The 16,888-nt window shown below is 41.8% G+C and overlaps 1 protein-coding gene across 2 annotated transcripts in view; it reads right to left on the bottom strand.

The window, feature by feature from the left end:
• Positions 1 to 2,754: 2,754 nt before the first annotated feature.
• LOC142195043 (angiopoietin-2-like) overlaps positions 2,755 to 16,888 on the bottom strand; it is a 53,858-nt gene continuing 39,724 nt past the window's right edge. For both annotated transcript variants that reach the window (XM_075264554.1, XM_075264553.1), the window contains exons 7-9: positions 9,977 to 10,143; positions 5,631 to 5,761; positions 2,755 to 2,915 (exon numbers count right to left, since the gene is read on the bottom strand). In XM_075264554.1, coding sequence (XP_075120655.1) covers positions 2,755 to 2,915; positions 5,631 to 5,761; positions 9,977 to 10,143 — 459 coding nt within the window. The remainder of the gene's footprint in view (positions 2,916 to 5,630; positions 5,762 to 9,976; positions 10,144 to 16,888) is intronic.

Genomic DNA, 16,888 nt, shown 5'->3' with positions numbered 1-16,888 from the left:
CCATTAGGGAGTGATCCCTTCTTTCAGCTGTATTTTCACATACAGCTGAAAGCTGTCAGTGTAGGCCACGGTCCATGCAACCGCGGCCTACACTGACTGAAGAGTGTGACCTTTGCCTCGATGTGGGTGTGATGACGTAAGTCACCAGCGCCTGCAGTTAAAAGGAGGAGAATCCCTTGCGGCTTTTCATGGGACTTCAGGTAAATATAATTGTGTCTGTACTGTGTATGTGGGGAGGGGGCTACTTTGGAGCATTTAATATTGTGTTGGGAAGGGGGCTACTGTGGAGCATTTAATATTGTGTTGAGGGGGGGGCTACTATGGAGCATATAATACTGCGTGGGGGAAGCCTGCTGTGGAGCACTTTGTGATAATTTAGTGGGTTTTGGGTTACAGTTTGGGCAGTAAACCTCAAAAAGGTTTGCCATCACTGTCATAGAGGTACAAAAATTACAGAAAATCATTACATAAACCAGGATAAAAACAGAAAATACACGTGGGCATAAACTGCAGTTTGGAGTGGAGTACTTTGGGTACATTAAATTCACTACTATATTCCCAGTAGCTCCTATGATTGGGAGGGGGCACTCTGGCGGTCACTTCTGGTGTCCTCTCCATTGTAAGCTCTAAATTTAGGGTGTCCCCGATATTCGCTTGAACAACTTGTACATTCCCTTCCTGTACCAACCAGTTTTGTTCTAATAATTTGGCGATTTGGGGGGGTTTTGCCTTCACATTGTACAAGTTATATTTTCTTTATTTTTCTGATGATGTAGCCATATGAGGGTTTGTTGCTTGCAGGGTGAGATGTATTTTGTAATGGCAACATTTTTGGAATACTTCATATCAACTCTTTCTTGGTGGAATTTAAAAAGAAGACAAACAAAAAAAACAGCTATTCTGGTATTGCTTTTTACCTTTTAATTTTTTTTCCTCCCAGTGTACAGCATAGGTATCATATTACCTTTATTCTGCGGGTCGGTACAATTACGCCAATACCTCATTTATATATATATTTTTTTTCATGCTCACTAGTTTTGCAGAACAAAAACCCCATCTCTTCTAAGACGTGTAACAATTTTTTTTTATCAGTTAACAGAGTTGGTTGAGGGCTTTGTTGTTTGCAGAGTGATCTGTGCTTATTATTGGTACTGTTTTGAGGTACATATGACTTTCTGATCACTTTTTACAGCACTTTTCTTTTCTTTAAGGTGAGGTGGTGAAAAATCATTATTTCCTTGCTTTATTAATTTTATTAATTTTATTAACTTTTTTAATATAGTTCAATTGTTTTTTTTTTTTTTACTTTCTAATAATATCCCACTAGGGGACCTGAATCAGTGATGCACTGATTGCTGGTTCAGCACTTTAGACGTGTATTGCCGTCTATAGAGGAAGTCAGCTTATGCAGATGCATAGGCTGAGTTCCTCACTCAGGTAGTGGGGGCTTCAGGCAGCCTGTGGTCACTGGCCAGACCGCCGGCTGCAGAAAATACATATCAGCAACCCCTGATCTCACCACTGGGGGGATGGAGGCATTTGGCATGGCAGAACCCCATGGATACCGTGGTCATGTTTGACCGCAGCATCCAAGGGGTTAAAACCCGATTGGAGCTCAGCTAAGGGTTAAGGAAACAAACTATCAAATATTAAGGACAAAGATATTCTGAGCACATAAGAAATTATTTAGAAGATGCTACATTAGGTGAAGATAGAAAAAAAATGATAAGCATAAATATGTCAACATCAATTTCATGGTGATACCTATTTTAGTTGGGCCTACAGTGTCAGGTACATTTTAATAGTAAAATTCTAGTTGGTTCTGGTGGTTCTTCTGTTAAGAAATCTCTTTTTAAAATACAGGCAATTTTACACTTCCATTGGAAATTCATATTGATAGAAAATAAAGTTGTCACTTCACCTAAATGTGATTCCAACAGTCTTAAGGTAAAAGGGTCATTTGGAAGGTCCAAATATCGTTCTGTCTCAGTGATTAATCTTTATCTGTTATCACCCACATTATTTTGGACATTATAAATTATTATTACCAGAATATAGAACCTTTGAGAGTTTCATCTTTCATAGTCTGCATTTCGGTTCCAAAAGATCAATTTTCCAGAGTGAAGAGTATGAATTTGAGAGAATTCTAGTTCATGTACACCCAAGGGGCATGACATTGCCCCGAACACCAGATTTCAATAGCATGAGCAAGTATGTGACTAGTGTAATATAGCCACCTTTCAAGGCCCAGCTTTCCAAGAAAGACCTTCCCATATCTCTGAGAAGCACTGTCAGATGTAGTTTAGTTCATCCAACAAACACTGGCTCACAGTAGGTATTAGCAAGTTTATACAATGTTTTATTAAGTGGTTTCAGATATCAGCTATAAAAAGTTGTAAATCTGACAGAATTTTTAAATCCCAGATAAAAGCCATATTTGTTGATTGTTTAATATGGAAGAGTTGTGAGTTTCATCCTAAAGTATAACCTGTATTTCATAGCCCCCCCTCCTTCCCACATGCAAAGAAATCCAGGTTGTTTGCTCTAAGCCATCACCGGTGGTCTCTCTTATGAGAAGAAACTTTTCCCATCACAGTGCAGATACAAATTGTGTGGCTCAGTCTTTTCCTTGTGTAGATCCAACATTTCCACCATATACTGATCAACACATGATGCTTACTGGAACAGACCATTTTTGGTTGATTTACAGTTTCAAAATGTAATCATTCGCCATGTTGTAAAGTGACACACAGCTCAGTAGTCTATTGGACGAATCAACATGGAGACAGATTTCAGACCATGACTGGGTCCTTTCCAATAATGCCACTTGATACTGTTGTACTTCGGCGGTCCAGATCCACTTTTGTAATAGATGCCATTCAAGTTGGATGGTCCACAGGCATCAAACCACCAACCTATGAAAAGATAAATTTTTGTTAGAAAAGTTAAAAGAAACATTATTTAGAATCATACCTTTTATTTAAGGAAAAATATATCTTTGTACCATATTAGCCAGTGGATATGAAGTATAAAGATTGATTCTTCAGTAGTTGATACCTTTTTAATGTCTAACAAAAATTATGATAGATTGCAAGCTTTCAAGACTACTAGGTCTCTTTATCATGGTATGACACAATTTCTGCAGGCATCCTTGAAGTGTATAAATATACTTGCCTTCAGAAATTGTGTCATACTATGCCTGATGAAGAGACCTACCCTGTGTCTTATATTAAATTCTCTTCCGAAATATATGACTTGTCTTATTTTCGGGGCATGTTTTATGCAGTGGCTGGATCGGGGGACAATTGGCCTTAGCAGAGCGCCGGCATGACTTCCGGTTGTAGGTGGTTCAAGAGGTGAAGAGGGGGTGTGTGTGTCTTATTTTCGGGGAAACGGTAGTAGTCTCGAAAGCTTGCAATCTGTCATAATTTTTTTAACCATCAAAAAGGTATCAAATACTGAAAGCTTTTATTTACTTTATTTTATCCCTTGACAAAGTCCAGCTTCTTGAACGAAACGTGCGTCGGGCATCCTCCTCAGACGGCATGGTGCATCACTGGAGGGGGTATTCACTGTGGCTATTAGTTTATGTAATCATTCATCAAGGTCTGTGTATTTAACCATTAGAGGGTATATATTGATCTGCCTCTTAGCATCATTATTATAGACATATACCTTTATACGTATTTACCGTATTTTTCGGACTATAAGACGCACTTTTTTTCCCCAAAATTTGGGGGGAAAAGAAGGGTGCGTCTTATAGTCTGAATGTGGCGCCTGGCATCCGCGGTAATAGAGAGGCGGAAGCCGGCAAGTGATAGACGCCGGGGCCTGAGACATCGCTGCGCTCCTCTGCCCTGCATGAAGCCAGCAGCAGCAGGGGCGATGCTATTCCGCTCCTCCGTCCCCCCGCCGCTGGCTTCAGGCAGGGCAGAGGAGCGCAGCGATGTCTCAGGCCCCGGCACATGTGCCAGCGTCTATCCCTCGCCGGCATCCGCCTCTCTAGTACAGCGGATGCCGGGTCAGTATCGGTGGCCCCTTCTCCCCCGGGGCCGGTCCCCACCGGCCCCGTACCTGTGAAGTTGCAGGCCGGCTCCTCAGCCGCCGTAATACTAATATACAGAATGTCCCATAGATGGCAATACACTTGTATTGCCGTCTATGGGACTTGCAATCAAGTGACCGCAGGTTCAAGCCCCCGGGGGGGAATAAAATAGTAAAAAAAAAAAAAAAAAAAAAAAAGCTTTAAAAACATATAATAAAAATATGAAATAAATAAAGGTTCTAAATCACCTCCTGTTTTTTTTTTCAATACAAGGTGATCTAAGAAATAGACATTCCCCAAAATGGTATAACTAAAAAGTACATCTGGCCCCGCAAAAAAAAACACTCTATGCATCCCCGTACAGCTGCAGGGTCACCTGTCAATGTGGCCTTGCAGCTGTTGCAAAACTACAACTCCCATATATTAAATATTTTACCAGTTTTTGCTTCAAAATTTTTTTTCCCTATTTTCCTCCTCTAAAACCTGCGTCTTATAGTCCAGTGCGTCTTATAGTCCGAAAAATACGGTACTCATGGGAGACCTGGTTTCACAAGGTTTTGTATATATTTAACATATTGCACTACCTTATTTGTATATTGTCTATGTAATTATTTACCGAGGTCTGTCTATGCAACCATTGTAGGGTATATATATTAGTCTGCTTTTTAGCAGCAGCATTATAGACATATCCCTTCATATGTATTTACTTCTGGGAGTCCTGGTCTCACAAGACTTTGTATGTATTTAACATTTTGTACTACCCTATCAGTATTGTGCCCATAACTATCTGGGGTCAGGTATTCTTTGGTATTTGAACTACCTTGTCCCCCCATTTACAGTATATGTATATATTGTTATGTTATTTGTGTTGTTTGTATATTTTACTTATGTGATTAATAAATTTGATCGTTTTATTATAATTTTTGTGTGTAGTTTTTCTTAGTTTTTTTGATTATTTTGTTACACACAGTATGATATGCTGTTTTTTAGATTATACTTTATGGTAGCAAAGGTTTTTACGGGCAGATATCTATGACATGTTTGTACTGTAGGATAGGTAATATTCAAATCAGCTGGGGTCTGACACCAGAGACCCCTTCCAATCAGCGGTTCTCATCAGATGCTATATGGGGAACAGAGCCAGAAGGAGATTGCTTTGTCTTCCATGCAGTGTCTCTTCTGAATTACTACCTCTCAGCTTCCATACACAAAGATATCTAAATCTGACTGTGTTCTTCATATAGTGGCTGCTAAGAATGGCTGATCAGCATGTCTGACCCCTGCAGCTCTGATATCGCTTGGAATATTAAGGAGCATGCAAGGAAGACTAAGGGGGAGCTATAATGTGAGTCTGAACTAAGAGGTATCAGACAATGTCAGGGGAGCTAACAACTCATTACATTTTGTGGGAGAGTTGCGATATCATCTCTGTTCATCCAAATATGGATACTCTGCATTGCCATTCTGCTGTGAGGAGAAAAGGGGCAGAAAATGGAGAAGACTGTAAGGTGGATGTCCACCTCAAATCTCACAAAGTTTTCTGATGTCCTAGGGGACCTAAGAGTGTTATTGCTATTAGATTTACCTCCTGTTGCATACTGAGCACATTTGCAGCTGCAGCCATCATTATCTACATCCTTGGTGCTGAAGTCCGTCCCTGTGGAAGCAAAACTGCTTGTCCGCCCTGCAGTTCCACTGTATCCTCGTACATTTAGCCTAAAGAAACAAGATCCAATATCTGAATTAATAACGGTACCTAAATATTTAGCTTGCTTTCTACACAGATTTCTATCCCATCTACACCAGTTTTCTGGTAGAGGTAGGGATACATGTGGTGCATCTTTGGTGCATGGTCCTTTTGTGGGTCTAAGATGTACTATATGGATACTTCTGTGGGCAGAATAGGGTGGATAACAAGGCAGTAGGTCCACTTGGTCTTAACGTTTATTACAACTCACACCGGAAAACTGGCATGAATTATACTGAGAAATCTAGGCCAGTTCTGGCTGGTGTAAATTTCATTTCTGGTGCATAGGGCCTTTTGCAATGTTCCTGAAATATTGAGATGAATCTTGCACTAGTGTAGAATTGAATACACAGTATATGCCTCTCAGTAACCCTTCTGAACAAGTGCCTGGGTTTTACCCTATGGTTGCATCATTTATAAGCCAACTAAGGAGCAAGAGTTCAGGTATTGTAATTCTGATCAGGTTCAGAAAAGCATTGCATGAGATATTCTGATGGCTGTGTATAAGTTTTTTGTTCTCTCACTTCTGTGATAATATTTAGGCTGCAGAGACATTACAAGTTCCCTTCCTCTGGCTCACAGCATCAAAGCAATATAGTCTGATGTCTGTGAAAAGACAAAGGCAGATCATGCCCTGTACAGAAGTGCCAATCCAAATACCCTGTGACATTTCCATTTGTTTATCTAAAGTATTGTTTGCTTCAGATGAAGAAAAAACAAAACAAACCAATTTTCATTCCATACACAAACATATCCTGTTTGTCCTAAAGTGATATCTCCATCAGTCTGCCTGCTATAACTGCCTTATACGTCTGGAGCTATACATGTGAATGGTTCTGAACTAGGAATACGGCCATATGGAAATATGGAAGGATGACATATAACACATAACCCAGGCCTACAGCATATAGCTAATATCCACATCCTACTAACTAAGAGACCTCCTTGGGGCCCATCCAAAAGACGGAATCACATTCTGCTGCTCATTATAATACCTATTAAAGGGATACTGAAAATACTGTATATAATGAGATATTTGATTATTGTGAGATATAAAATCATGACTTATTTTAGAATAGAAGTCAATTTATTTGCCCCTGTAAAAATGGCTGTTATCTGTTTGACCCCGGCCAATTTTCACATGACACATGAGAAGTAAAAGTGTGCTCCTATAGAGACAAACCTGTCCATATTGCATTTTAAAAAACATCATATATTAACCACTGCGTGACTGGTCAAAGCTTCTAGGCATATTAGATGTTTTCCAGGTCACATTAATCAGCAGGGCTCTATCTAATGTGGGGCTCTATCAGCATGATTTGGCTGATAGAGCCCCTTTAGCATGGGTCATCTATATCAGATCAGTGGGGGTCTGACACCCCCAACGATCAGCTGCTATAGCCACCTACCCAGGGGTGAACCATGGCTTTCTGCCGCCTGAGGCGGAAGTCAGAATGCCGCCCCCCCCCCCCCCGCGTGGAGTGGGTGGGGCCACGCGGAGTGGGCGGGGCGGAGCGAGCGTCTTTAGCAGGCAGAAAGCAGGCAGGGAGGGGACATGCTCTCTGCCTGCGCGTAAGGGACAATCCATCCCCAATCCACCGCTCAGTGACGGTGACCCTAAGCCAGTCCAGGAAGCTTGTCCTGGACTGGCTTAGGTCAGCAAAAATGCCGCCCTCCCCGTGGCCCTGGCATAGCGCCGCCTGAAGCGGTCGCCTCATGGGAGGTGCGGCGCTGCACCTACCCTGCACAGCCAGATTATAGGCACTACTACTATTTAGTGTATGGCGTCATCTGGTTCAGGGGGAATCTATTAATACTGAAACATTGTGCAGCAGTCTTCATATTGTGTGAGCTGACTCCAGAGTTCTCATTTGCCAGAACTGAAATCTGTATCAGTCAAGGACTAGATTTCAGGTATAAAGTACACAGGTTTTCTGGTGTGATTCAATAGTATATCTGTTTGACTGAGGTGTCCACAGCTTGCCTTGATACCCACCATGCTACCGCTAGTTTTCTTGAAAGGGGCAATCTGGTTATTTATTGGATAAAATGACACATTTTAGTGCAAACAGACATACGCCAACAAGCTGGCGTTTTTGTACCAGTAATATGAATATAAATGTAATATAGATAATCTCTCTATCTTATAAAAATGAATTCTTGTCTGTCTGTCCATCCGTCCGTCCGTCTGTCTGTACTCTAATGCGAACCAAACGACTGGACCGATCTTCACCAAATTTGGTACAGAGATACTTCTGATATCAGGGAAGGTTTAAGACGAGACTCCAACTCGCTCGGACATACCGTTGCTGAGATACAGCATTCCAAACACAGTGCCCCCCCCCCCTTAGCCAATACAAACCTGCAAGTCTTTCACTCATATTCCAACTGCAATACACACGGTCACTCCACATGCACAATACAACACTGATATCCAAACTGAGATACACTCATCAGAGGATTAGATACACAGATCAGCACACAGTATCACACGCCAGAGGATTAGATACACGGCTCTGCACACAGTCCCACACACCAGAGGATTAAATACGCATTTCTGCACACAGTTCCACACACTGAAGGATTTGATACGTGCATTTGCACACGGTTTCACATGCCGAAGGATTAGATACAGGCGTCTACACACAGTTCCACACTCCAGAGGATTAGATACGTGCGTCTGCACACATTTGTACACGCCATAGGATTAGATACACGCGTCTGCACACAGTTCCACATTCCAGAGGATTAGATATGCGCGTCTGCACACAGTTCCACATTCCAGAGGATTAGATACACGCGTCTGCACACAGTTCCACATTCCAGAGGATTAGATATGCGCGTCTGCACACAGTTGTACACGCCATAGGATTAGATACACGCGTCTGCACAGAGTACCACATGCTGTAGGATTAGATACACGCGTCTACACACAGTTCCACATTCCAGAGGATTAGATACGCGCATCTGCACACAGTTGTACACGCCATAGGATTAGATACACGCGTCTGCACACAGTACCACATGCAGTAGGATTAGATACGCACGTCAACACATAGTTCCACATGCCAAAGGATTAGATACGCGCCCCTTCACACAATACCACCCAGGGGAGGATTAGATACGTGTGTGTGCACACAGTATCACACTTTGGAGGATTAGATACATGTCTCTGCACACAGTACCACAAGCCAGAGAATTAGATACGTGTCTCAGCACACAGTATCACACAGGGGAGGATTAGATACGCGTGTTTACACACAGTACCACACGGGGGAGGATTAGATACGTGCGTCTACACACAGTACCACATGCCATAGGATTAGATATGCGCATCTGCACACAGTACCACATGCCGGGGGATTGGATACACGCCTCTACACACAGTTCCACACGCTGTAGGATTAGATACGCGCCTCTTCACACAATACCACACAGGGGAGGATTAGATACACGTGTCTTCACACAGTTGTACACGCCATAGGATTAGATATGTGCGTCTGCACACAGTACCACATGCCGTAGGATTAAATACGTGCGTCTACACACAGTACCAAATTCCGTAGGATTAGATACGCACGTCTGCACACAGTACCACATGCCGTAGGATTAGATACCCACGTCTACACACAGTTCCACATGCCGTAGGATTAGATACGCGCCTCTTCACACAATACCACACAGGGGAGGATTAGATACGTGCATCTGCACACAGTACCACATGCCAGAGTATTAGATACGCGCATCTGCACACAGTACCGCACGCCAGAGTCATTAGATATGCGCGTCTGCACACAGTTTCACTTACTGGAGGATTAGATACGCGCCTCTTCACACAATACCACACGGGGAGGATTAGATATGTGCATCTGCACACAGTACCACACCAACAAGGATTGGATACTTGCATCTAAACACAGTACTACACGGGGAAGGATTAGATACAGCTTTACTCCAGGAATCCATAACAACTAATCACAGGTTTTTCACTGACATTCAAAATGAGATACACATAATCACATGACGCTTATGGACATACACACAAACAACATACAAAATACATCAGTGCAAAATTGGACAATTCTTATGGGGCCACTACACAAACATAAAATGTAATATACCCGTGCGAAGCCGGGTCCTCCCTCTAGTGTAATATAAATATCTCACCTTATTTACAGTCTCACCTGTAATTATTTTCCTCATTACCCAAAGAGAAGACATCATATAGGGAATAAGCTTCATTCCCATCCCAGTCTTGTAGCTGGATTCTCAGGGTGTATGGACGTTCAGATGTTAGTTGGTGAACAAATTCATTGCCCAACCAGTATTCACCAGTGGATGACCCAAAACCCTGTGAAATATTATGTAATGTTATTTCTGAGATAAGGTTTTTACATTTTGCACACCTGCAATTAAATTGAATCATTATTCTTGATTTATATGACCACACCTCGTGTTGCCATAAATAAAGTGCTAAAACATACGACTTTATACTCATAAACCACTTAGTGGTCAGTTTATCATCATCACCAGAAGAATATTGTATGTAGTGTGATATTTATCCATTAGATCACTGGGAGCTGTATGAAGGGATATGTGAGAGCACTGACCCGAGCACTAGAATATTTAGTACAAGGTAAACTGGGAAATATAGGTAAACCCTCAGGGGTAGGGTTGTGGGATTGTGGACAGCAGCATTTAAAGCAGTCGTCCCATCACAAGGATCCTATCAATACTGCTAGTTTATGTGGATTTAAGACTTTTCCTAAATGCATTGCTTTATCAAAACTGCTTTGTTTGGCCGCTATCTTAATTTATTCATTTCATTGTTTACACTTCGTTTCTATGGCCCTTGGGATTATCTGCTCATTGGTCAAGTGATGTAGCTGCCTGCTCTAAGAGGGGGAGGGGCTGGGAGCAGCTCTGAGCTGTTTGTGTCTTTTAAGTAGCGGAGCTTCTCAGATAGGCGAGGTGAGAGCTCCGGGATTTCTGAGCTCTTATCAGTCGGTTTAATTGAATTTGGCTGATAAGGGCTGAGATAGGGAGTCCGTTACCTCTGTATGTAATGCAAACGGACTCAAATCCAGCTCTGTTACATCAGCTTCACACTGTGGTAATTCATTTACAACAGCCTGCAGGTTAGTGAACAAGCGTCATGGGAATACCCCTTTAAAGTTTTCAGATAATAAAGACTGGGAATGATGGAGATTTAATCTAAAATCTATGTATGTATTAAATTTTCTTGTGATGGAGCTGACACTGCAGATGAGAATGGATCCTTAAAATAAAGCAATGTGTACATCTTGTTGATGGAAGTTTGTGTGTGTGTGTGTGTGTGTGTGTGTGTGTGTATAATAATTTAATGCTGTGCTATATATATATCAGCAATAGTAGTATGTGTATCATGTGTCAGTTTACAGCTGCATCATGTACAATATGGTCAGCAGTACTGAATACTACAATCAAGGAAAGAGTACTTAAAACCAGTACGTGTAAAGAGTGTCTGAGCCGATACGCATTAATAAATTGATACAAAGCATACCATGACTATTTTAAGTCGACTTAAAGTATACAATACTATCATATTACTGGGAAGGGAATACAATCATATCCAGTAGATGTTAAGACAAATGTCTAAGCCTTTCATTCAATGGGGAAACATTGCCGGTCAAAGAGAGAACAACTTAGGAAAATAAAACAGGAGGGTATGGCAAGATATATGTAAGGAATGTAGGGGTGTAATGACTTACCATACTCTGATGTACATGTATGTGAAAATGAGGGAACCAAAGTTTTTATTAATTTAAGGGGGTACTCCGGGGTCTTATTAATCGAGAAGCTTAGAGTTTTATTAATGTGGGAGCATACAGGGACATAATTAATTTAACAATGCATAGAAGGTACTATTCTTTTACATTTATATTATATATTTTGTAACTGGGGTAGCAGCAGGATGGGGACTTTTTGTAGGTGAGGAAAATGTGGGTTAGGTGCCTGGAAAAATGAGGAGACAAAGATGTCTGTGTTGCAAACCACAGCTACTAGAAGTGGTCATGGTAGTCTAGTCCAGGTAGAAGAGACAAGAACGATTACAATCAGAGACATTGAGACACAATATTTTATCTTTACTATATTCATTTAAATGGTTTGCAGAGCTTTGAGCAGAGCTGGTATTTTTATGGTCACTGTATAGTGATAATATTGGTATACCTGAGTTGGGGGCCCATTTGGATGTGTTTGTACCTCCTGTGATAACCCTTAGCTATTCCTCTGTACTGTTTACATGTTCTGGTACCTTGCTTCAGTAACACCATTATAAGCCTTTAGTGGCTGCTTTTAAAATCTGCTCTGGGCCTGCAATCTGAAGATTTCCAACCTATGAGGTAGAAATACTTTTGACTTCACCACCTGGTTTAGTCAAGTTAAATCCAACAGGGACCTTATGCTTTAAGGACCAATGAAGTTAAGGCTAAGGACAAATCTTTTGGAAATGCAAATGATAAATGATGGAAAAAAATGTTTGCCTTCCCCAGCCCATATAAGTCTGTCAGGATCACATCCTCCATCTTGTATTCTGTCAGCCATCTTGTAACCTTTTTCTTATATAAACTTTATAAGAATGTCTGTTTAGAGTCTAAGAGAGCCCTTTAGGGGATAAGGCGTGTGGAATGTTGATGGTTGGGTTATAAATCCTTATCTGTTTGTGGTAAGGGTCTCATCTTTGAAGGTATGTGTAGAAACAGGTTCCATAACCGGTTGATCGTCAGACCAGCATGTGATCATTATCTCTCTTGCTGTGATATATACATCTAGAATTAGTGTAAGATGTTTGTTTACACATAAATATTTTAGATTCTTCTTTTTGTCATGAGAAAGGTCATCCCAGTTTGGAAAGTAATAATGAGATGCAGATTACATTAGGCCGTATCCAATAGTCATGTGCCACACCTTATGTTATAACTCTTCAACCAATCATGTCATTAGAATAGTCCAACCTGCTTTTGTCTGTATTGTATTTAACCCTAGAACGCATACGTGGGGCCTCGCAGGCCTGCCAGGTTACTTGTTTTCTATTTTCTGTAAAAGTATTTTAGTTTGAATTTTGAAACTCTAGGTATTCCTCAGGTATATAGTTGTTAGTAATTTCCAGTTATTCATATATTTTTATGTTACAGGCATTTCGGTATAACAACCTTTTTTTGGGACTACCCCATATTCACGCACCTGGGGCCTTTTAGGCCTGTACTAGGTTTACATGTGATACTCAGTCTTTTTGTCTGTATTGTTGCTGGGGAAGAACTTTTATGACTCTGCTAGTGCTGGGAAGAGTGTGTGTGTGTGTGGCTTCTCCAGGCTAAAGGATGGCTGTAGTCCATCCAGGCCTGTTATTTAATTTGGAGCTATGCAACATACTCTATTATGAGGACCCCTTGATGTCCCTAACAAAGTCGATAAGACAAAACTCAAGAAAATTGTGAAGGGTCGCTCTCACTGTAACTTGAAAATATACAAAAATAGTGCGTGAGCTAAAATATAACTTTTATTAAATAATAAACATTAAAATCCTGAAAGAACGTGTGATGAATAGATGTCCTGGATCCTATTTTCTCTAGCGCCTGGATGATGACTTTACATCCCTAAACGCCCTTACACATGTTGTTGCTGATCCATTGCATCTATACTCAATTAAAAATTGTGACGGCTCTGGTATATATGTCAGACCAGTAGGCCACCCTCTAACCACTGAAAATCCTTTGTCGTGCAGTAATCACCACATATTTATGGACCCATACACTGCTTATATGTACCTCCAAGTGTTTCTTAAGAGGCTATTTATGCTGCCATTCTGACTACTACACCTTTAGTTGTTACCACACCTATTGTTCCAGGTATCCTAACCTCTCTCTGAGGTGTATAGGTAATCGTTGGTGTGTGTGCTGGGGTCATATAGTTCACTACTGGCGTTTATATGGATAACCACAAAACTGTACTTTCAGTAGTTTCCCCTATTCCCACTCTGTATATAGCCCCAGTCAGTCAGCCTATTGTTTGATCAATGGTCAGCTATAGATAAGCTCCAGTTAGTGCTCAGCGACAGACTCTGACAGCCTGCTAGTATGTTCATTCAGTGCCTATCAGCATAGCTATGCTCCTGCTATATTGATGAAGCCGGTTGGAACGATGTCACTATGAGCTATGTCCTGCTGAGCACTTGTCAGCTGTCAGTAAGCTACAGCTCTTGTTTTTCAGCCGGAAATATCAGTGTGCTAGTGTGTTTGTTCAGTGCCAATCAGCAATGCTGAGCTACTTTAACACTAGTGAAGCCGGTCAGAGTGAGATCGCTATAAGCTGTATCGTGCTGAGTGCTTATCAGCTGTCAATACCCTTCAACTAGTGTTAGTAAACAGCTAAGCCCCTACTGCATTGATAAAGCCGGTCAGAATGATATCACAACTATTGTTTTCCAGCCGAATCTATCAGCCTGCTAGTGTGTTTGTTCAATGCTTATCAGCTCCTTCTACACTAGTGAAGCCGATCGGAGTGAGATTGCTGTAAATTATCTCCTGCTGAGTGCTTATCGCTGTCAATACGCTTCAACTAGTAAGTAAACAGAGTTTATCAGCCTGCTAGTGAGCTCGTTCCGTGCTTGTCAGCAATGCTCCGCTCTTGCTATACTGGTGAAGCCGGTCGGAGTGATATCACTGTGAGCTATATCTTGCTGGGCACTAAAGGGTCCATTGCTACTGTGGTTGCTCGCACAAATTACTTTCTATTCTTGCCCTAAATAGCTGTTATTGTCCCTACGCGTTTCTACCCTGTTGGGTTTCATCAGGGGATCGTGATGGGCAATAGTTTAAAGGTTTTATGGGGAGCCTGGGTTTCTGCCGTCTAACAGAATGACCCCAGCGTCTCCTCCTCGGCTTAGTGTGGCCGCAAAGCGCCGCCGGCATGCCGAGATTATATCACACAAGTCCCGCCCACTCCCTGTCACGTGAGCCGGAACACAGCCAATCGGATTGTGGGAGTGTCACTAACACACGCCCCCCGACTGCTCCGCCCCCATGTGTTCTCGTCCAGGGATCTGGTCAGGTATACACTGCAGACTGCTGTGCATAGAGTCACACCAGTGTGCAGAAGGAATGTCTAAGCGGGTCATATTCTTTCTTATGGAGGTGCAGACAGTTAAAGACGCTCCCTATTTGTAGGAGAATGATTTGGTCAGTATGCCTGTCCGGCAGCATTAACCATGGAGAAGTGAATTAGAATTCATGATTGATATCTAATTATTGACATCAAACCGTTTGTCGACACTGTGTGAACGGACATAGCGCCATGGAAGGTCCAGTAGTACATCTTCTACCGACCGCCAATCCATATGGCACCTACTGTCCAGACCTCTGTGGGACTATTAATCTAATTAAGTCATTATCAAATCATGTCTTTCTGTTTCCATGGATCATATGGCTTGCTTCACTAGTTTTTTCATAATTCCTACATACGGTACATTTCCACATGGTAGGACTTGTTTGCTGTCCTACATCCTGTTCTTTCACAGCAGACAAATATTTCACACATTTCATTATATCACAGCACCCCTACATTAGTACATAAATCGCTAGATTTTTTTGCATTCTATGGTAGGCTGATGTCTTCTTAATGCGCCATTCTGTTCCTACATCCCCATCATGTGGATATATATCCGTGCCGATGTAAGACTAAGCGTATACTACCTAACTATGCTGCCGAAATACATTTCTGACATTGGATCCTATCCATATCATCCTAGGAAGGCTTGAAACGATAACTGATCGTTCAGTCCTCTCGGTTTCACCGTGCCCATTTTAAAAATCCAACGTGTCTCACATTGCAGGACTCGTTTATCGAAGTTGCCCCCTCTTGGGGACGGTTTGACTACCTCCAGGACCTGAAAACTGATGACTTTGGGGTCCCCTCCATGTAAATTAATGACATGTGTTACTATTGGTGTTTCTGCTCCTCTGTTAATATCCGCTGCGTGTTCCAGAATTCTTCTCCTCAGTTCTCTAACAGTCTTCCCAATATATTGAATGCCACATACACATCGATTGCTGGGAATTGCTGGGTCTTGCTGGTTAGAGGACATCGCAAAACCGCGCGCCGTCAGGAGTTTCTACACTTCGTAGATGACGTCAGACGAGGAAAAAAAAACAAAACAAAAAAACATATACAAGATCATTCATCCAAATTTAATGAGCAACATGGAAGAGGAGAAAACCCACATGGTGAGCTGCAACACTTGCTATATGTTTACAGATCTGCCGGACCATAAAGCCAACTTCACCTGTATGAAATGTAAACTAGTGGCCCTTTTAGAAGAAAAAGTGCAGAGGTTGGAAGAAAGAATAGTGACGTTGAGAAGCATCAAAGAAAGTGAGGTCTTCATTGATGAAGCTGAAGCAAGCCTCCAGAACACAGTAGGGGATGAAAGTGCTAGAGAGCCTACAGTTGCAGAGACTGATGCAAGTCCCCCGAATACAGTAAGGGAAGAATACTTGAGAGAACCTACAGAGGCAGAAAACTGGACACATGTGACCAAGAGATGCAAATGGATCACAAGGCCATCACCACTCACACAGCTAAGTAACCGATATGAAACTCTCATGCAGGCGGATGAAAATGACAAAAATAACCTATCAGCAAAAGAAGAAACAAAAGTCACCCAGAGACAATCAGAAGCAACAAGAAATGATGTTGCAAGGAAGAAAAGAAGAGTAGTGGTTATGGGTGACTCACTGCTAAGATGCACAGAGGCAGCTGTCTGCAGGCCAGACTTAACCGCACGAGAAGTATGCTACCTCCCAGGAGCAAAAATCAAGAATGTGGCCGATAGGATACCAAGCCTCCTCAGCTTCAAGGACGACTACCCATTCCTACTGATACATGTGGGTACAAACGACACGGCAAAAAATGATTTACCAACTATCTATAAAGACTTTGAAAATTTGGGGAAGACAGTGAAGGAACTGGATGCGCAGGTAGTATTCTCATCAATCCTCCCAGTTGATGGTCATGGCATCAGGAGATGGAATAGAATACTAGAGGTAAACACCTGGCTT

This window comes from Leptodactylus fuscus, chromosome 2, assembly GCF_031893055.1.
Source record: "Leptodactylus fuscus isolate aLepFus1 chromosome 2, aLepFus1.hap2, whole genome shotgun sequence".
NCBI classification, from domain to species: Eukaryota; Metazoa; Chordata; class Amphibia; order Anura; family Leptodactylidae; genus Leptodactylus; species Leptodactylus fuscus.
This window is presented reverse-complemented; position numbering and strand designations above follow the sequence as displayed.